General features: G+C 35.6%; 2 protein-coding genes across 2 annotated transcripts; both read left to right on the forward strand.

Annotated features, from left to right (window-relative positions):
- The first annotated feature begins 4,756 nt into the window (after positions 1-4,756).
- LOC133312747 (nicotinate N-methyltransferase 1-like) lies at positions 4,757-7,349 on the forward strand. The gene is made up of 2 exons (XM_061514008.1): positions 4,757-4,824; positions 6,773-7,349. The coding sequence occupies exons 1-2, from the start codon at positions 4,783-4,785 to the stop codon at positions 7,070-7,072; spliced, it is 342 nt and encodes a 113-aa protein (XP_061369992.1). The 5' UTR covers positions 4,757-4,782; the 3' UTR covers positions 7,073-7,349.
- Positions 7,350-16,997: 9,648 nt separating this feature from the next.
- On the forward strand, positions 16,998-17,480 carry LOC133312728 (uncharacterized protein At4g04775-like). The gene is made up of 2 exons (XM_061513974.1): positions 16,998-17,168; positions 17,241-17,480. The coding sequence occupies exons 1-2, from the start codon at positions 16,998-17,000 to the stop codon at positions 17,478-17,480; spliced, it is 411 nt and encodes a 136-aa protein (XP_061369958.1).
- The last annotated feature ends 5,846 nt before the right edge of the window (positions 17,481-23,326 follow it).

Consider the following 23,326-nt stretch of genomic DNA (forward strand, 5'->3'; position numbering starts at 1 on the left):
CCAGGTGGTGGCAGCAAGTCCAAAACAACTGATCCTAGTTCGCCATTTTACTTGGCTGGATCCGACAGTCCAGGTCTCTTGTTAACGACTATCATGCTGCGTGGTGAGGCCAACTATGACAACTGGGCCAAGCTAATGAAAAACGCATTGAAGGCGAAAAACAAATTGGATTTTGTGACCGGTTCAGTCAAGAAACCAGGAGAGGATGATGCCGAAGAGTGGCGCGCCTGGGAGATGTGCAATTCGATGCTCAATGGTTGGATTCACAACACCATTGATGCAAAACTTCAACCATTCATCAAGTGCTTTGATGACGTCAAGGACTTATGGAATGACCTAGAGGAAAGGTATGTAGTGCAAAACTTTCCAAGGCAGTATCAACTGAAATCCAGTTTAGCCAATATCAAGCAACATGGAGATAGCGTTGGTGATTATTACACCAAACTCAGGGCTGTATGGGACAATCTGGAAGGAAGCAAAACTCGCAAGTCTTGCGATTGTGGTGATAAGTGTGCCATTGCCAAAGCAATCGAGGAGGAGCAAGAGCATGATCGCGTTTATCAATTTTTGATGGGGCTGGATGAATCTACATTTGGCAATCTAGATCCCATATCCTCAACACTTCTCCTTTTCCTAGTGTCAACAAAGTGTACGCAATTGTCACTCAAGAGGAGACCCATCGTAGTATTTCTCGCGTTCAAGATGAGAGGAGTCAGGTAGTGGGATACTCAGCCCAAACCGATTCCATGAAGCAGTCAGACACGTCCATGCAGCAGCGGATGGTTCCTAACAAACCACAAGACAGAATACCTTGCCCTCATTGTGGCAGGACCAATCACGACCCTTCCAAATGCTGGAACGTTCATGGTTTTCCACCAAACAGGAGTGGTCGCAGACGAGGAAGGGGAGGACGTTCGGCAGGACGTTATACGCATGCTCATGCGACGTTTGCAATGGATGCCTCACACCCAGTTGCTGCTAACTCTCTTCCTCCAGACGTCTCCCATTCTGCCTCTCTCTTAAGTTGCTGGACGAAAATTATTTGGTAAGCGTATTCATTCTCAATGGCTCATTGATAGTGGGGCCTCACGTCATATGACAGGCACTTTGGCTTTATTAGCTGACATTACACCTATTCCCCCTCTATCTGTGACTCTACCAAATGGTTCTATTACTTATGCTGCAAAACAAGGCTCGATGGTGTTTAATACAAACTTCAGCTTGTCAAATGTTTTATATGTGCCTAACTTACGCTACAATCTCATCTCTGTTTCCCAATTGCTTCACTCCAAGAGCAGTAGCGTTACATTTACTGATAAAAAGTGCATTTTGCAGGACCAAGTGCTGAAGAGGGAGATTGGTTTGGGTGAACTTCATGAAGGAGTCTATGTGTTTCAGCCTTCATGTGCTTCAGCTTCGGCAGTTCAACCAGGAGAGTCAATTGACTTGTGGCACAACAGGCTAGGCCATGCATCCTATGATATCTTATCTCTGGTTCCAGAATTTAAAGCTTTGCAAAATAAAGTAGTATGTAAGGCATGTGAAGTTTGTCATTGTGCCAAGCAAACTAGATCAATGGTTCCTATAAGTTTTTCTCGCAGCAAAGAATGTTTTGATTTAATCCATTGTGACACTTGGGGTCCTTATCAAAATTCTTCTTCTTCTGGTGCACGTTATTTCTTAACTGTGGTGGATGACTATAGTAGGCATGTATGGGTTTTTATGTTGCCGATAAAAGTGAAACTTATGATCGGATGTGCAAATTTCTTGCTATGGTTCTGAACCAATTTGGTAAAATCGTAAAAATAATAAGGTCTGATAATGGTACTGAGTTCAAATCTAATAACATGGTGAAACTCTTGAATGAAAAAGGTATTTTGCAACAAACAACTTGTGTTTATACGCCTGAACAGAATGGGAGAGTCGAAAGGAGGCATAGACATATCCTTAATGTATCACGTGCCTTACTGTTTCATGCAAATCTCCCTGTTGATTTTTGGGAGGAGAGTATTCTTGCTGCTGTTCATATAATTAATAAAACACCTACAAGAGTTCTCCAAGGCAGGTCACCACATGAAGAATTGCATGGAGTTCAACCAGATTATACATACTTGCGCACGTTCGGTTGCCTGTCATTTGCTAATACAAGACCGAAACCAACTGACAAGTTTGCTCCACGTTTGCGACGATGTGTTTTCATCGGATATGCAATAGGGCAGAAAGGTTGGAGATTGTTTGATATAGAAGCGCAACAAAGCTTTGTGTCCAGGGATGTAAAATTTTTTGAAAATATTTTACCTTTTCGCGAAGCTCCAGTACAATCTGTTTCTGCACCAAATTCTCGTGTGCCTACAGAACCAAATTACTTTGACGAAGGCCAAATTGTCCATGACGGTTCTGATGCATCAAATGACAGCCCAACGCCTAGTGGATCATGTGTTCCTCTGGACGATAAGGGGAGTGTTTCGCTGGAAGCAACACCAACTAACGAAGTTGCCGCTAGGGAGTCCTCCTTACTAGAAAGAAGTTCGAGTTCTAGTGATGCATCAACCCTACAGCAGTTGCTGGAAGCAAATCTGCGTCAAACAGTCACACGCCAGCACCGTACCAGGAAGCAGCCATCTTATTTGCAGGACTATGCATGTCAAGTAGCTGAAACACACACTCCTTCATCTCTCCCTACTCAAACCAATGTGACCTCAGGTACTCGGTATCCTATGTGCAATTATCTTAGCCTCACTAACTTTTCTAAGCAACATCAAGATTTTGTTGCAGCTATTGACACAGGTCATGAACCACGTACATTTCAAGATGCTATAAGAGACTCCCGATGGGTGGAAGCAATGAGGGCTGAAATCACAGCCTTAGAAGACAACCATACATGGTGCCTCACGGATTTACCTCCAGGGAAGCGTGCTCTTCCAAGCAAGTGGGTGTTTAAAATAAAATATCGTTCTGATGGAACGGTGGAACGGTATAAGGCAAGATTGGTGATTGCAGGTAATTATCAGATTGCCGGAGAAGATTACAGTGAGACTTATGCACCAGTGGCAAAGATGGTGAGTGTACGTACATTGCTTGCAGTGGCTGCAACAAGAAACTGGGAGTTGCACCAGCTTGATGTTCATAACGCATTCTTGAATGGAGAAATAAGTGAGGAAGTTTACATGAGATTTCCCCCTGGATTCAGTACTGGGTCTAAGCATAAAGTATGTCATCTTACAAAGTCATTGTATGGTTTGCGCCAATCACCCCGAAACTGGTTTTCCAAACTCAGCAGTTCGTTGACGGCATATGGATTTGTTCAGTCAAAAGCTGATTACACGCTCTTTACTATGCAAAAAGGGGAGGTGTCTCTTGCACTTTTAGTTTATGTCGACGACATCATCTTAGCAGGTAATAATTCACATGCTTGTCTTGCAATCAAGGAGTATCTAAATCAGTGTTTTAAAATAAAAAACCTGGGTAGTCTGAAATATTTTTTGGGTATTGAAATTGCCCGCAGCAAGAAAGGAATATTTTTATGTCAGCGTAAGTATGCCCTGGATATTCTTTCTGATTCCGGGCTCAGTGGATGTAAACCGGCGATTTCCCCCATAGAACAAAATCATCGTCTTGCCTTGGATGACAGACCAGTATATGAGAACCCTGAACGGTATAGAAGACTCATTGATAAGTTGATTTACCTCACTATCACAAGACCCGACCTGAGCTATGTTGTTCATATCCTTTCTCAATTCATGCATTCACCACGCCTAGCTCATTATGAGGCTGTTCTCCGGGTTCTTCGATATGTAAAGAGAGATCCTGGTCAAGGACTTCTCCTCAAATCGGATTGTGACCTAAAAATTCATGCCTATTGTGATTCGGATTGGGCTTCATGTCCTCTTACCAGACGATCTATCACTGGTTTCTTTATTATGTTGGGTTCTTCACCCGTATCCTGGAAGACCAAGAAACAAGTAACGGTGTCTCGCTCTTCTGCAGAAGTAGAGTATAGATCAATGGCTGCAGCTACAGCAGAGATTGTGTGGCTCAAGTCGTTTCTCACCTCTCTTGGGGTCACTCACTCAAGTCCTATGGAATTGTTTTGTGATAACCAAGCTGCTTTACACATTGTAGCGAATCCGGTGTTTCACGAGCGTACCAAGCATATTGAGTTAGATTGCCACTTTGTACGTGAACATATTCTAGCCAAGCATAGTACAACAGCTCATGTGCCTTCTCGTTCCCAACTTGCTGATTTGTTTACTAAAGCCTTGGGACAACGCAAGCTTCTTAGTTTTCTTCCCAAGTTAGGCATTTCATCCTTACATACTCCAACTTGAGGGGGAGTGTTGGAGATTATATGTAACAGTAACGTATATTGTTTGAATTCTTTGTAACCGTAAGTTTGAATTCTTTGTAACGTATATAGTTTGAATTCTTTGTAACCGTAGGACTGTTTAGATAGAGTATTTATTTGTTTTAGTCTGTTACGTTGTTAGCTGTTAGCAAATCGCTGATCTTGTGCTAACCATTTATTGTATGTTCGCCTATTTGAAGGCTACTAATGAATGAGATAAACACACAGTTGAAATATCAAGTTTATCTTTTTTTTAATAATGTAAGAAAATGATTCGATTTTTTTATTGAACTTATTATTTTTTTGAACGGGTTAAATTCTGAAATTTAACCAATATTTCACTAGAATAAGAACTCTTTATTTGCTATTGTTTGGTGAGGTTAAGATGTCACTTGTGAATTATCTAATTTGTAGGTGTAACACATGTGGGTGGTGACATGTTCAAATATATTCCCCAAGGTGATGCTATCTTCATGAAGGTGCGTCACTCCATTCCCCCAAAATACTCTTTTCGTACTCATCTGTGTATTTGATTTTTATTTTATTTTTTGCCTTTGGGTTGATAATAAAACTTGGGGCATTCACGGTTTGGAAAAAAACAAAATTGTATCTTTTTTTAGTAAAAAGCGAAAGAATAGGTCGCTCTGTGTTCACCACACGGCTCCGTAACAAAATTGTATCTAATCGCTAACTTAATGTAGAATATGCTACAGCTGGTTTAGGCTGTAGCTTTGTCCTCTTGTTTTTATGAACGGTTATCTCGTGAAAGCAAATTTCTCTCAAAGACGACATTGAGAAAGATCTATCATCCTCGTATGTTTAGTTTCATGAGGACAATTGAGCTATAATCGCGGAATGTTATTTTTTTTAAGGAAAATATTACTCTCATGTTATATGAGAGTAGTTCTCCTATGCTATAGAGAGAATTCAAGTGGAGCCACCAATAAAAAAAAGGGTACGATTTTTAAAGTGAGAAAATATGAGATAATTATCTCATGTAAAATAAGAGTAGTATTTTCTTTTTTTTAATATTACTTTAGTGCTGTTACTTTTATATTTTTAATATTAAAAATTAAAAACACACGTTTTAAGAAAAATAAAATTAACAAAATTGTGAAGAGTGTATACATACTATTGTTGTTTTAAGATATTGTAGATTTGTAAGTCATAAGAAACTTGACGCAGTCAACTATCTATTCACCACACATAGTTGATAACTATCTTTTCGCTATTCACTATCACAAGTTGTCTGAGTTGAGTTCTTTTCCGGGAGGAAAAAACAAGAAGATAGAGAACTTAATTAAGATAGTAATTTTTTTATAGAGGAAAGTTATATTTACAAATTTTTTGTTTACAAATTACACGAAGTATGGCCATTCATACTTTAATCAAGAATGTAAGATCGGTCATATTTAGTGTAATTTACAAAAAAAAAATTGTAAACGAATCTTTCTCCTTTTTATATGCGTAGTCATTGGCGGACCCAGGTTGGGTCACATGTCCGCAAGTGCGGACATGAGATTTTGGATTTTAATTTTTTTTTTGTAGTCACGTAGGTTATTATTTGTCTCTTGGTTCAATATTTATAGTAGAAGTAAATATTATTTTAAGTCCCTAACAAAAAATATGGTCCCTATTTTAGTCCCTTACCAAAAATTAGTCTCGAGGAGGTCCCTAAAAAATTCAAAGTGGATCAATTTAATTAAAATTGTGATTCCTCACAAATTCAAAAAAGACCTACATTAGTCTCAAAAAGACTAAAATAGGTCCACTTTAAATTTCCTAGGGACCCGGTGACTCTTTTTTTTTTGTTTTTATAATGGACTAAAGTGGGACCGAATTTTTTGTTAGGAACCAAAAATGATATTTATTCTTATATTAGTTAGCAAAGTAGCAACGTACAGAGATGATTAAAACAACGTAGCAACGCAAATTGATTAGAGAGAAAACTTTTCTTCCTCCTCTATCACATACCCATTCTCATGATTTCCCATTGCCATGATTTCTTCATCATTTGTTATAGAAGCAACTAGATTATGAGCGGGTTCAAGTGTTAATTTAAAATTTTTTTACAAAAAAAAATTCAGGGGCACCGCCACTAAATGTGCAAATATAGAAAAATTTTCTAAGGATCCGCCACTGTGCGTAGTTATAATAAAAATAAATAGTCTCTTCAATGATTACAGTGTAATAATTATATTAATTCATTATTATAATGAGAAAAACTATACATAATATTTCTCATAGGGGTCATCTCAGGAAGTAGGAGTATAGTCATATTATTCTTGATTCAATTGGATTAATTTATGACCACTAGGATTTTTCAATAATCTAATCTCCTAAAATTATCAGCCCCACCATAACTTTTTGATTGCCAATAAAATTGCAATGACTTTGGTTAAATATCTTCTGCCTATTGTTTGGCAGTGGGTGCTAACAACATGGACAGATGAGGAATGCAAGCAAATAATGCAGAACTGTTACAAGGCACTACCTCAGGGAGGCAAACTAATTGCTTGTGAGCCAGTGTTGCCAGAGCATTCTGATGACAGTCACAGAACAAGGGCATTGCTTGAAGGTGACATATTTGTGATGACAATCTACAGAGCCAAGGGAAAGCACAGAACTGAAGAACAGTTCAAGAAACTAGGCATTTCTTCAGGTTTCCCTCGTTTCAGAGCCTTTCATGTCGACCATTTCTACACTGTGCTTGAGTTTCAGAAATGAAGACAATTGCTCTGCTCTGTTTCCAGAGTTTTATACACTTTTAATTATGTTGTTGTTGATGGTAATGTGATAATATTTTTAAAGTCTACATAAACCATGATATTTGAACATCATTATTTATATATAGATGGTGGGTGTATGTGTGTGGCCTTGTGCAAGTTCAAAAACAGCTTCCAATTGAACATCATTATTACGTGCAGTCGAACAAACTTTTGAGATATTCTTGTAACAATAGAATGCTCAACTCAGAGCAGTTACAACCGCGAAGGAAACATGTAATTCCTATTTTATGAGTCTCAAGTAATTAAGAATTGTATTCTATGTCACAAAAAAATCAATAATTCTACCCTATACCTTAGATTTAATTCTACCATTTTATTTAAATTATTAATTTGCAAAATATTAAGTGAAGTTAGTCATGGCAAATTCACTTGAGCACCAAACCTATACGGTGGGGTGGCCATGTTGTTTTGGAAAAAAATATTAGTATGCTTATTAGACTTTAAATGATTATAAATATGTCTGAATTTATCTATTTATGTTTGAAAAATCAATTTTAAAATGTACTTAAAATATTTTGAATGTAAATAATTTTAGAAGCACAAATAAATTAAATCAAACTCGTATCTTATATTTATATATAAAGCTGAGGAAATATTTGACTTTAAAGGTTAAAAATAAAGAAAAAGATATTTGCATAATAATATAAATTCAAATACTACACAAATTCAAATTCTAAAAGCCATCGAGGAGTTGAGAAAAAGGGTTAATTCAACCCCAAAAAAAAAGGGTTAAAAACTGAGAAAAATTATTGAAAAATAAATAGCTAGTACAGAAATTAGCAGAACCTGTCAAGGGACTTTTGTAAAAATATTTCCTATATAAAGAAGGGAAATGGTTATGTCATGTTGTAAGAAAATATTTGGATCATATAATAGATATAATTAATATGGATCCCATCACTTTTAAAATAAAAAGAAAAGAAAAGAAAATGATAGAATTCACATTAATTATGTCTATAACATAACTAAATATTTTCCTACAAGATAAGTATTTCCTTATAAAGAATGCAACTTTTGGAGGCAAACATATAAAACAAACTTTACTGCTAGCATGTTGATACCCTTACTTTGTGGATCAAAATCAAAATGACAATTTACAGCTAATTATTTGTAGGAGTAAGAGAATTGATATCCCTTGCGATAGAATCAAGAGAAAAAAAAAAAAAAAAACACGTGCATATGCACATTGTAGACTCTATCACTTTTTCCCATAATTGTTTGAATTTTTATAACGGATAATTGTCATTATTGTTATTTTTCTCGTGGATTGAAATATATATATAGGGACATGACCCTATTTCATATATATATATATATATATATATATATAAATAAGAAATAGTATCTTTAAAAATGATCAGTTGTCATAAATTTTGAGATCTTATAGTGTATTGTGACATATTGATTTATTTAAACTGAGAAATTTTATATCATTTGAAAATTGCGTTAAATCAATTTCATTTTGTTGAGAAATTGGATTAAAAGTAACAATTTCATATTGCTTAGAAATTGCATCAAGGAGTATAACTTCACGTGGCTTGAAAATTGCACTAATGTAATTTCATGTTGTTGAAAAATTGTATTTAGGATCGATAAAATTTAATGTGTTACATTACTGATTACATTTTGACAGTAAATATTACTACACTACTAGGCTCGTGATTCATAAAGATGTAACACTTAATATGCATGAGTATGGAATGTCACATATTATGATATTTTCAATATATTGATAGGCATGTGCCTATGATAGTTATATGTTGGATTGAATTGTATTAAAATGCTAGAATTAGAATTGGAATAATATTTTTCAAAATCATGGCCACAAAAATTATTTTTTAGTTATTAATCCGACAAAGTCATTTTTAAAATAAAACTATTTTTCAAATAATATAAAATTAATAAATATAACCTAAACGGGAGAATGTTAGAAATTTCATATATGTGGACAATATTAATTAACTAATTTTATGTTTTAAAATTAATTGGATAAATGAATATTTCAATTTAAATTATTTTGATTAGCCCATTGTAATCTTGATAAGTTGGACTTTCAGCATCTATTTACATTGGTCTTTATTGAGTAACAATTTAGACTTTAATGTGATCATAATTTCTATGATGGGTGGACCGAAAAAACACTAACTATTTTCAAAGTATCTTGTTAGATCTCATCTCTAGCTTAATTATATTGGGGTTAAGCCTTATGAATCACCATGCTCCATCGCAAGAAAAGCTGTCATTTTCAGAATCGGTCATAGAAAGGAAAATTCTAACTGTTAAAGGAAAATTTGGAAAGACCTCTCCCAATCAAAGTTTACAAAAATCATGGATAAATATTACTATCCTTAATTTTAAATTTTATAAACGTGGAAATCATGAATTTCTAATATTCTAATTGCGTTCTTGTATGGATTTTCCCAATTAAATTTTACAAATTTATGTTTGGCAAAAAATTTAAATATTGTTATTTAAATAAAAAATTATAAAAACATAGCATTTTAGAACCAATTTACGAATCTATAGCAGACAATCGCACCTAACTGCTCGTACCCAAATAAGGCGTAATAGGGTGCTTAGTTGCGCCCAATCTAATGTAACCGGTCGCCCCAATTCAGGTGCTACCCAACAAAAACAAGCTTATGTCCGAAATTAATTCCAACTACCAGAAATATCAACTCCCAAATCGCAACAGTCTGATTAAAGAACAACAAGAAAGGAACACACCGACCAATTTAGAGGACAATCCAATGGTTAAGCAAAGAAAGACCCCTCTTTGAACCTCATTGCCCAAAACAGTGCATGAATTATGACGCCCTTTGTTTGCATCTGAACAAATCCCTCTTGAAAGTTCCGATCGACAAAACTGATCGTTAGATATGAAGTCCAATGAGTGTAGAACTTGCTGACAAAATTTCAATACGATCCAATGGTGAACTTAAGAGAAAGCCTTCTCTCAAGGTCGTTGCCTATAGTAGAAACCTGCACACAACTACTTCAGTTTGTAATTTTATGGTGGTTCTACAGACCTCCAACCAGAAAAGCCACCCTTGAATACGAAGGGTGATGAGTTGGGAATGTGCAGATAAAATCCCAACTCGATCCAACGATAGACGAAGGAGAGATCGAAGAATAAAGGAGACTGTTGTTGAAATTTCTTCTCCGACGATTTCCAAAAAAATGCTCTATCCCTCTTTTCCCTATGGTTGCTATATCTTTCTCTATGGTTTTTCTCACACTCTCTTCTCTATGGCTGCTGAAGACTTCTTCAAGTAGGAACCCTAATTTTCCTTATTGGGCTGGACTTGAATTTTAAAATAATAAAAGCTCAACAAATGTCCTCCTCTAGTCCAATGAGGGAGATTACAAACATCAATCATCAAGCGGAATCCATGTCGGCAACAAGCCGACAAAATTCAAACTTCTTTCTAGGAAGTGCCTTTGCCATCATATCTGAACCATTGTCATCGGTGTGCACTTTCTCAAACTCCACTTCTTTGGCTTCCGGCACATCTCTTATCAAATGATACCTTACATCAATATGTTTGGATCTTTGATGAAAGGTAGGGTTCTTGGCTAGGTTTATGGTGCTTTAGTTGTCACAAAGTAAGACATATATCTTTTGAGCGAAACCAAGCTCTCTCAAAAACTTCTTCACTATAGCAACTCTTTAAAAGCTTCGGTTGCTACGATGAACTCTTTGAAACCCAACGTGGGAAGAAAAATCACAGGACCTTTGTCGCAGTCCACCCAAATCTCTACTATCAACAATCAATAATAATTGGTACACATACACAATGTTATCTCTTTATATAACAATAGAGAAATCCAACAACATTATCAAATAGATGAAAATCAAAAGATAAAGCAAGGAGAAAAAATCACCAAAGACACTTCAAAGGGAAAAACCAAATATGTGGCTCTAAAGACCTCCAAATCGGAAAATGACCAGTGGATGCGAAGTGCTAGACACCACAAACACTCCCATGAATTTGACTTCCTTCTGACGAAGTCTCACCGTTGGATTCGCAGAAGAAAATCATCCTCCTTTCTTTTTCTCTCTTTCGTGCTCACTGCTTTCTCTCGATCTTTCTTCTCTCTTTTTTTCTTATTCTCATGGATATTGTTGCTCTCCTTTTCTTTCTTTCTTTCTTTTTTCAAATGTCATGGGCCCCACCATTATTTGAAAATAGGTCACAGATCCAACAAATCTCACGAAACTTGACTCTATTGGGTAGCCCGACATAAGTATCTCTCCTGCGTTATTATTCAGTACCCCATGATCTCCTTATCATTACTACACTATCCATTAGAGGTGGCAAAGCGGGCCGCCCGCCCCGCCCCGCCATAAGCCCGCCAAAAAATGAGTTAGCCCGCCCCGCCCCGCTTTTGATAGTGGGCTAAGAAAGCCAGCCCGCCCCGCCCCGCCAGCCCGCCTATGTATTGAGATTTTACAATATTAATTACTTGTTTGAGTACTCTAAATAATCTTTTTTTAATGGAAATCACCAATCAGCCTGCTCAGAGACTCAAAGCAAAAACTACATGTAAAGACAAATTCGATTGAAAATGAAATTAGAGAAACTAGATGTTGCTGCTGCACTATACTTAATAATATATACACAAGATTGATTCACACATGCGTACAACGTACATACAAATACAACAAAGCCTTATGCAACATCACTTTAAGAGGCTAAATAACATGGAGGACTATTCATGTATGAAAATCAAAAAAACTAAAATAAAAATCACGTATCACTCCAGTTATCATCATCTTAGCCATCATCATTTGCTGGTCGCTGCAACAACCTGAAAGTTTCTCCATTATGGATGCTAAGTTAGATATAAATTGCAAACACCAAAAACAATAAAGGAAAAGAGTATTAGATAACAATACTTGGCGGATTGCATTTGCTTTCTCCAAAAAGTCGTAACTTTGACGTTGACGGTGGGACTAGGACTATGGTTTCATGAACAACATTTGACAATTCTATTAGCAAAATACTAATTTCAGTTAGAAGTGAGAAGCAAAATACATCCAAAATATATCCAAAATACTAATCTCACTAAAAACATAAACAAAAAAACCACTCAAACTTCCAACACAATCACGATTCACCATGATGTTTGTTATTTGATGCCACAATTAAAATTTCATCTTCAACATCTTTATCTACAAATCACAATTCAAAAAAGAAAATAATCATATTAACAAAAAATTATGGTTGAAAATAATATAGCAAATACATTCAATTTAAATAAATTACCATTGGCATCAAAATCATTTAACCAATTACGGATGCAAATCAAAGCTTCAACACATTTGGGCAACAGACTATTTCTATATTTATTAAGGACACGTGCCCCAATGCTAAATGCAGACTCAGATGCCACAGTGGTGATAGGAATGCTCAATAAGTCACGAGCCATTAACGATAGATCTGGAAAGCGTTTACTATTTTCCCTCCACCATTGCAATACATCCAAATGTTCATAATATTCAAAACACAATGATGACTCTTCCAAATAAATGCCAAGTTGAGACCTTCCAGTTTTTATTGCAAGGTGATGATTGCGCATCTTCAAATTCTGTAACATGAAAAATGAAACTATAAGTAAGATTATGCTTACAAAAGGATAGAATTTAAAGTAAATAAACTATATAAACTTACACCAAACATTGGCAATTCCCAATCTTTCTTATCCCTTGACCTTGACCCACTTGATGACAGAGATGTAATATCACTTTGATCAGTGGAAGTGGAAGTAGAAGAATTATTACTTGCATATTTCTCATAGAGCATGTACAACTTTCTCCTTGTTTGCTCTACCTTTTGATCAGCTGTAGATTCATTAACTTGTGAGTAACAAAATTTCAATGAATCTAACTTCATCCGGGGATCAAGAACAAATCCAAATGCAAGTTGAACGCTATATTCATCCCAATATTTCTCAAACTTCAACAACATATTTTCAGCCATAGTCTTTAAAACCTCATCTTCATCATTCAAATGATGAATTAGAATGCATTGAATTTTCCAAACCTGCTCAAAATACATGTTGGAAGTAGGATAAGATGTGCCAGAAATCAAGGTGGTAATATCATAAAATGGCTTCAAGAAAATACAAAGTTTTTCTCCTCTTTTCCATTCTTCAACTGATGGACAAAATTTATAATGGTTGTCCTTCAATTGAAGGCATGCAAACACACGTTGGTAACTAAGAGCACTTTGGAACATCAAATAAGTAGAGTTCCATCTAGTAGGAACATCCAGGCGCAGGCCAATTGAATTGTCAACATCTCCAACATATTCAATGCATTCCTTAAATTTTATTGCTCTACCTTCTGAGCCCTTAACATATTTGACACTCTCTCTAATCTTCATCAAAGAAACACTAGCTACTTTCAACCCTTCTTGCACAATTAGATTCAAAATGTGTGCAGAACAACGCACATGAAAAAATTCTCCATCACATAACAACATATTCTGCATAACAAGTTGACTTTTTAAAATATGACCAATCATATTATCATTGGAAGATGCATTATCCAAAGTAAGGCTAAAAACCTTCTTCTCTATTTCTCATTCCTTCAAGAAACCAAGTATTTTTTTAGACAATTCAAATCCAGTGTGAGGAGGAGACATATGTTGGAAGTTGAGAATTTTGCTATTTAACCTCCATTTTTTATCTACAAAGTGTGTTGTCAAACATATGTAACCTTCAGTTGTACAAGATGTCCATAAATCAGAAGTTAAGCAAATTCTACCAGGAATGCTAGCTATTGTTAGCTTCAGCTTCTCCTTCTCTCTCTTGTAAATATTTAGGATATCATTCTTGGCAATATTTCTTGAAATAGGAACAAAGTCAGGATTCAAGTATTTTACCCTTTCTCTAATCTTCTCATATTCAACAAAGTTAAATGGCAAATCATGTTCAATAATTGCAACTGCCAACATCTCACGTGCCACCATTTGATCTATCTTTCCCGGCTTCAATCTACCGTGCATATCTATCACCATCTGACCTATATCTTCAAATTTGATTTCTTTACACTTTTCAATATGTCGATTTAAAGATGTTGTTCCATGTGTTTTTCCACCAGCCTTATACTCTTGACCACAAGCATTACATTTTGCCTTTTCAACACCATCCTTATCGGGTCCTAATTTTGTGAAAAATTTCCAACAATCTGCTGTTGATATCTTGACCCTTTTGTTGCTTTGAGATTCTTCTTGACTTTTTTCCACATTATTAGATTCAATATCAATAGGGATATCAATTGTAATAGTTTCCATTTCAATGCAGATATTAGATAAAATAATCAACTGTAATTTTGCAAATATCAAAATATACAAAACTAATTTAGTGACCTCATTTCAAACATAATATAGCATTTAGATTTTTTTTAACCCTTAAAGAAAGAGAAAAATTCAAAATCAATTTCCTCATCTGCATTATTGAATACCAAGGATGCAGAGTACTATCATCCATGTGCACTTTTTTTTCGCTGAAGGAAGAGCATATTATAAATGCAAATTGGGTACTAGTGTTATGATGTGAAATCAATTAAACATCACTCTCACTAAGTATTACGTGACAACACAGGTATCAATTAAACATCAAAAAAAGTTTAGGGTTCCATTTAGTGTTATAAATAGACTATAAACATAATCTCAAGCATTCAAATTAAAAAGATAAGTCACAAAAAAAAATCCAAAATCCAAAAATCTCTTAGTTTCCTCAACCAAGACACACAGAAGAAGAAAAAACAAATCAAAACAAAACCGAACAAAATAGCAATAGCCATTTCAATATTACATTCACATATCACAGCTTCCAAAACACACAATAGATGAAAATGTGCAATCAAAATAGTATGATAGAAAACCATAATCATACAAAACATACCTTAGCAGACACTTCCAACGATTTGCAGCAAAGTTCATTAGAAGGATCCTACATAAAACAAAAATTACTTCATTACGCATTATTTTGACAAGTAAAAAAGAATGAAGATGTGACTGAAGAAGAAAACAGAATGAAGATGACTTAATGGTTGCAGATAATCGATAGTGAAAAAGAACAAAAATAATAATAAAAAAATGGGTTACAATAGTTTATCAAATATACCATGCGGTTTGATAAACCAAATGACTTAATCGATAGTTTATCAAAAGAATGAAGATGACTTAATGCGTGTGTAGCTTTCGCTTAAACCAAATATACCATGCGGTTTCCTTGCAGGAGCTGGCGTCGAGAAAGAGTTACAAGGAAAGGATGCTGACTGACGGTGATGCTCAAAGATTTCTAGCAGCAAAGAAATTTTTTTTCATGATCAGCGCTGTCATGTCACGTGGGTCAGGATTCAAGATTGTTTGCGTGTCTGAATGAAGAAAATATTTTGATCTTATCTAATTTGAGTAACTTAAAATAAATAAATAAAAAAAAAAAAAAGGGTTTGGCAGGCTAGCCCGTCCTGTGGCGGGGCGATCTTGGTGGGCTGGCGGGCTTGGCGGAGCGTGCTTGGCGGGCTGGCAAGTTGAAAAACTCAGCCCGCCCCGCCCCGTTTGGCGGGCGGGGCGGGCCAGCCCGGCGGGCTCGGCCCATTTTGCCAGCTCTACCATCCATGACCACCACCTCTAGATTTCATGCTTTGAACCATCCCATATATTCCCAAATGCCACAAGGTCTCTATAAAAGGCTGATATAATGTCAAGGAAGCACACTCACACCCTTGATACCCCTCATCAGACTATTGGTTGGATATATTAAGCTTCCTTTGCTAGTTGTCTCTCCTTTATATCTATAAGCAAAAACACTAGCTTATACTCACTAGACATTTCTTGTTCTACATTGTTGAACATTTGACACCATCTGTGAGAATTATAAATTTCTAATCCCGCGCTCAAGCCCACAACCAAAGTCAACATTGTGCAGAGTGAGACAAATCTTTGAAGATATTTTGATATTCATGAATTATGGCTTTAGGAATTAGGCATCCTTAATATTCATGTTGCTGGAAAAAGTTTCTTCTGATACCATGTTAGATGGTAAAAGAAAGAGAAAATTGACTTTTAATTGATTAAATAAAATAGATAGAATAGAGAATATAAAGAAGTGAGGGTTGTAACAACTTTACAACTCACCCTAAAGTAAAATAACAAACATAATAAACTAAAACAAAAGAATATATTATTTGTGAAAAATGTTATACTTACTACCATTTTAACCTTACTACTTTTACTACCTGATTTATTACCGTTAGATCAATTTGAAATCAAAGATTACAAAGTGGAAAAAATTAACTACCAAATTGATCTAACATTAATTAATCGAGTAATAAGAGTAATAAAACTAAAATGATACTAAGTATAACATTCCCTGTTATTTATATCTCTAATATTTTTTGATTTTGAGTTCTTATTTTTAGGAGATATCATACTTTTGTACTGGGAATATAGAGTAAATACCCAAATTGGTCCCTGACAAAAAACTCGGTACCCAAATTAGTCCCTAACAAAAAATAAATTCGTTGGATAGTCCCCAACAAAGACAAACAGCACCCACATTAGTCCTTCTGTTAGTCCAAAATTGATGGTGTCACTGGCGGTGCTGAGGTGTAACGTTATGGGAGATGCTGAGGGCCACGTTGGACCATGAACGATGTCGTCTGGTGAGAGGGGATCCATGTTGCTCAGAATCAATTTGGGTATCATCCAAGGAACGTCGTCGTATGCTTTAGGGTTCTTCTTAACCCAGAAAGAAAGGGATTGAATCGAAGAATGAACGTTTGAATTTGGGGATAAATGATTGGGATTTATCCTGTATGCTGTAGGGTTCTTCATAGTCTGTAGGCGATGAATATTTCTTCTGGAAGGGGGAGCTCAAGCCCTTGTAGTTCATTTGGGTCCAGAAGTGAAAGAAGGAGAGCTGCTCCATTGTGTAAATGTGGGAGGCATAGTGTTGTTTACACCTCCAAGACCATTAGAAACCCAAATAGAGCATTTTTAAGGTGCCCCAATTTCAAGGTGAGGTATTTTTTCCATGAGTTCTTTGTCTAATATGAATGTTATTAACAGTGTAGTTTAATTTGGTATTAGGAAAAGAAGCCACACTGCAACTTTTTTACATGGGTGGATGATGCTACATCTGATACCATGGAGCTGGAAGATTGGAGAATTAACAAACTGGAGCTGAATGTAGCTGAAATGGAATTCAAGTTGAATTTTTTGGACATGAAGCTCAATGATGAAATGCAGTTGGAGGTGAACGAGCATAAAAAGAAGATTAATGACCACTATGTAAAGATTGAAGACCTATCAATGAAGATGCATGCATAGTTTGAAAGGGTTGAGAAGAAAATTATGCATGTGTGTAGGTGTGCTAGGGTGTTTGCTGGATCTATTGTTGTAATATGTATTTATCTTGTTTGTAATATGTATTTATGTTGCTAGTTGGCTGGAGTGAATTAAAAAATGTGGTTCTGCTAAGAATTGCCTAATGGAAGGAAATATCCATTTTTTGTGGACTGTAAAGATTTGTAATGGAAGGACCACTGTTGTAACGTAATGAGATGTTGTTCTTGCAATGTAAATAATCTGGTTTATGTACTTGAACTTTTGTTTTTTGGCACAATGTGTAGGACTTTTTGCAGAAGGGGAATGTGGTGGAGGGAATTATGCAGAAGGGGAAATATTGTCAACTGGTCTGCTATCACTTTTTGTGGCATTGGTGTAACCTTATGGTTAACAGGGACCAAAAAGGACCCCGATAAATTTGTGAAGGACTAATATGGCTCAATGTTGAAGTAATCAAGGACTATAAGGGCCCTCGATAAAAAATATTGATGACCTATGAGGGATATTATGTACTGATGGAGCCTAAGTTCAGTTATGCAACAAATGACCCCAAAATGACACAGCAAAGAAAATTATGGTAACCAGTATTGACAGAAACAATAAAGTAACAAGAAATTTTCCAATTTAAAAAATCCACATCCAGGTATTGACAGAAACAAGAAAGTAACAAGAAAGTGTATCAGTACAAGGACTAATGACAGATGGTTTGTTTCCCAATTAAAAAAATCCACATCCAAAAATGAGCAATGACAGCAAACAGATAGTAACAAGACATTTTTCATTAATTTCATCACATCGTAGTTACAATTCCAAAAAATCCAACTGACATAATTCCATTAAGAGTAACACAATATACTTCCCTAAAAAAACAAAGTGTTCCTACTTAATATGGCCATAACCAGAGGCATACAAAAAAAAAATCCAACTGACACATTTCAACAGGGCCATAACCAAACTATTTCCAAAAAAGTGGCCTAATTACAATTCCAATCAATTCCTATATCAGAGCCATCCCAAAAAAAGGCCTAGCTAATGTCAGTGATTAAAGACTATTCCAATCATTCATGAGGGGCTGGTCTTGGTGGCCTGAACCCTGGTGTAGACATGAAGGTCATGAATCTTGCCCTGGTGCCAGTACTTGCTGCAATTGTTGTCTCATTGGTCACAACCTCAGCAATATTGCATGGAGGTGGGCTGCTGCCTCTTGATGCTCTTGAACTTGGTTCAGCTTCAAATGTTGTGTGTTGGCTGCTTGTCTCTGGGTTGGGACATCCTTGAGTCATTACTATTTCTTCAACTGTCCTGGATTGAACTTCAACATTAACCGATTTAGTCTTTGACTTTGAACGACCAGCAGGTCCCTTACATGTCTTGGGGTAATGACCAGTTTCACCACACTTGGAGCATTGAATTGTGTAAGTCTTTCTAAGCTTCTTGTTGGTCTTCATAAGCTCTTCAGTGGGATCCTTCTTGCGATGCTTTTTTGGACGTCCAATAGGCCTTTTCAAGCGTGGAGGAAGTGGTTTTGGACCCATTACCACCATCCTCTGCATTTTCTTCTTCATGGTCCGAATTGACCCTTGCATCATGTGAAATCTGATGATCTGAATTGACCCCATTATCATGTGAATTCAAGCCATCATCACCCTTTGCATGATCCTCATGTGAATTCACCCCATCATCACCCTGTACGTGGTCCTCATTATATGTGGAATTAACCACATCCTCCTCTGCATTGTCTGGTTGAGGTGAACCAAACTCAGGAATTGAAATGCAGTCTTCAAAGTAGACATGTATCTCATTGCCATTACCTAAAGCAACCTCACACATGGCACACACATCAAAATCGGTACTAATTGGCCTGAGGCCTTATTCCAAATTGGGTTCACTGGGCTTTAGCCACATCATCTTTTTGCATTTTTCATACCCAAACTGCTTAAACAGAGTGTCAAGGTCGCGAATATTGTAGTAATCAATATCCATCTCAGGCAATGAGTCCACTCTCCCATTTGTGTAGGTCAACACTCCATCTTCATCTCTTATTAAAATACCACCATGATGATAAACAATCACTATATATTCAGACATCTGCACAAACCAAAAAAAAAACGTATTCCTCATTAATCAACCAAAGGCAAGACACGTGGACCACTTAAACAGTACAAAGCAATAAACAAATACCAAAGGTATTTATGAGTTTTTTTAAACGAATTCCATGGGGTTTTTAATTGTTAATGGGTCAACCATAGACCACTTTGTCATACAGGGACCACACCACCCAGTATCTATTTCTTTAATCCAAACCCTAAAAGGGAACATGGACCACATTGTCCACTAAGCATGCACAAAAAAACACACATTAAACATTCTCATATCCAGGCCATTGGAATTGGATGGAAACAAGATAATAACATATTATTTTGGGGAAATGAACATGAGCTTAAACGAGAAAATGCATTAGGAAGGAGGAACCATCATCCAGCGTCAGAGAGGAACCTTCTCTGAAATTGTGAACATGATCAACAAGCCAGACCTTCTCAAGTAAAAGAAAATATTGATCGCTATTATAGTGAAATTGTTTAATATAGATTTGCTAGGTTGTAGGTTCCTACAAAAGTCATTCAATCGGAAATATATACTCCTACGTGACATTAAGAATCTTCTATAACATTTATGAGAGCGAGGGTTACTCCCTTAATTTAAACTTTCACTTGTAAAAAAATATATATATACAAATTTTTTATTTAATAAAAAATCACTTACGGTAATAAACAAAACTACATATAGTTAAATATAAATAAATAAATAAAATGTACTCACGTACGTATCAAAATTTTGAATATAAAATCTCTATTAGACTTTCTTTTTCTCCCTAATTCTACAAAGAAGAAAGAACGTAAAAAATCACTAAATATACAAAAAAATATACATTTATATATATATATATATATATATATATATATATATATATATATAAAAAGTTATATCCTTTAAAATGATAAACATTATTTCTATAATATAAATACAAAAAACTATAAAAATTCTATCGGCTATTGACGGGTTGGGAAAAGGTAAATAAAACAGAGAAAAATTGTGGAAAAACTAAGTGGTAGCATAGAAATCTGCGGAACCTGTCAAGGGACTTCGCGTATGTATAATAAAGAATGCAACTTTTGGATGTACACATACAAAATGGTTTTAGCTGCTAGATTATTGATACCCATACTTCCAAACAAAAATTAAAAAAACATTTATAGTTAATTACTTGCACAAAAAAGATACCTGATATCCCATATTAGAGAGAAGAAAAACACAAAACATACACACCCAAACATTGTAGTCCCTTACAAAATACATACCCACACATTGTACTCCCTTACCACTCCATTCTGTAATCTAATAGTCAGAATCATAATAATAATCACATGGAGATTCAACAATAATTAAAGAGAAAGCTTTCCTAAAAGAGAAAGCTTTCTCTTTAAATTCTTCTATAATTTTGGATTTGCTCCGCTGATAAGAAATTGAAAGACTCATTCTCTCCAACACGAGACCATTTTCCATCAGAAATTTAGCTAAACACAGCTCATGCTCATGTCCATGAGCTCTTTCAAATTTCACAACCTGAAGAGTAGATGCCAAACAATAGGGTACAACAGCAGAATTCAAGAGCTCTTTGTCGAATTTAGATATTCCCTAACCATTAATCATCAAAGTAAGTTCCAATTAGACCCGCAAAGGTGAAAATGTAAGAAAAATAGAAAAAACAACGTAAGTAGTCACAATAAATCCATGTTTAGTCTCTATAGATCACAATCACGGGACTATGTATGACATGAAACTTATATGGATATAATGCAGGTGCTACCAACCTTGAAAACCAGAGTCTTCAGAGCTGATGACTTGACAAGGAAGCCCAACAAAATTTCAATCGTAACAACGCCAAGTTCCAAATGGCTCAACATTCCAAAATCATGCAGAATAGCCATTTTTGTTTGTGCTAGAACCTGGATAAACAAATAAAGAAACAAATTTGCATTGAGACAACAAAATGGAATACAACTTTGAATTTCGTGGAGAACAAACTCAATGTAAAAACATAGATCTCTCCTAATTCTAGCTATGCGAATATACATATACTGTTTTTTTGTTTTTTTGTTTTTTAAAGTATACATATACTACTTTATAAGTGAAGGAAACTATTAATTGATAAATAGTACTCAATTGATGCAGATTAGCAGTCTGATCTTGAACCCCTTATAGAGTATTCAGGGTACGTCATCTTCATATTCAGTGTCAGAAACGGTTTAAGGATTGAAGTTACCTCGGACCCCTCAAATTTGAGACATATTCGAGTAGAGGCACATCCAAAGTAACACCCTTTCCAAAAGTGCAATTTTTTGTCTCAAATATTTTGAGGACAGGTAAAATCAGTTTCAGATCTTCTGTGTTACTGGGGGAGTCAAGGGTAAATATGATTCCAGACAGAATAGTTTTCATAGATAGCCAAAGAGATATCAAAACTTTTAGTAAGAAGAAGAGTCCTATTCACAAAGTTTATAAACTTCTGTTTTTCATTTTCCTTTGTCTTCTTGTTCCTCTTGACAGAATAGAGCTCATAATCATCGAAGTCCAGCTCGGTGATGGATGTCCAACGGTATATCCATTTCTTAGATAACACACTTGTTCGAACTGCATCTTTAGTTGAGAGGAAAGAGAGTATGCAACTTATAATTGATTCAGGTAGGTTGCTAATTATGTCTTCACCTTCGTTTGCTTTTTGACTCTTCAAACGCTTTTTCTGACCAGACCTTGAGCCAGTAACAGTTGAACCAGATTCCATGTTTACAACAATTGCCTACAAATAATTTGCTGCATTGTCAAGCACTATATCTACTTATCAAAGTTTAAAGTGATAATAGAAAGTTATGAATTAAATACTCACTCACCCAGTGCCTGCAATAGCAACACGAAATCATAAAACTATGAGACAAAGCTCTATTTGATTCAGCATATGTGCATGATCATTGAGGGATGCTTGAGTGAAAACAGTAATTTAAGAGATTTATAAACCGTAATCTTACAGGCTTAATGACTGTAATCTAAATTAGATAGGGTTTTATCAGCCGTAAATGACTATGGTGACTTAAATACAAGAGAATCTGGTTTTCATGGCTTGCATTTTCAAGTTAAGTATTCATCGGTGCAGAGGGTATGAGTGTTTGATGCATGGTACTTGACTTGTTATGTCAGTGAGCTTGAATTTTGGGAAAGATTGAGTGATGAAAATACACCATACTCAACCAAAGCTCAAACAGAACAAGACACATTCTTATCATACATGCATGCAGTGGTATTGGCCTATTAAGAAGCAGGAGAAGTGCAATAACTGATGTAGAACTCACCTTTGTGTAGATAGCAGGTAGATGATATGGAGATATTTCTTTCAACTTTCTACTAATCTTCTCATTTACCTCCTCTCCTTGTTTTTCTTTTTCTTTTTTCTCATCGGTTCTTGGCTCAATACAAACCTCATTGGTGGCATTTACAGAGAGAGATGAGTCGATGTGACGGTTGATAGGGTAGAATAGAAATTGGCCTATGAGATAGGCTGCAGCCATAAATGAAAGTGGTGACTTGCGGCAGTGAATATAAAAGGCTGTAGAATATAGATAGGCCAATGATGCCTAATGAGTTTTAGCTGTAATTGTTTTTTAAAAAATTTCATTTTCTATTTATATATTTATTAATTTTTTTGTACGATAAAGAAACAGATAAACATAAAACAAGAGTCAACCTTGTTTGTTAATCAATGTTTCGTAAAAATA

This window comes from Gastrolobium bilobum, unplaced genomic scaffold (genome assembly GCF_033153095.1).
Source record: "Gastrolobium bilobum isolate Gb01-03AN ecotype WA unplaced genomic scaffold, APGP_CSIRO_Gbil_v1 utg8625, whole genome shotgun sequence".
Lineage (NCBI taxonomy): Eukaryota > Viridiplantae > Streptophyta > Magnoliopsida > Fabales > Fabaceae > Gastrolobium > Gastrolobium bilobum.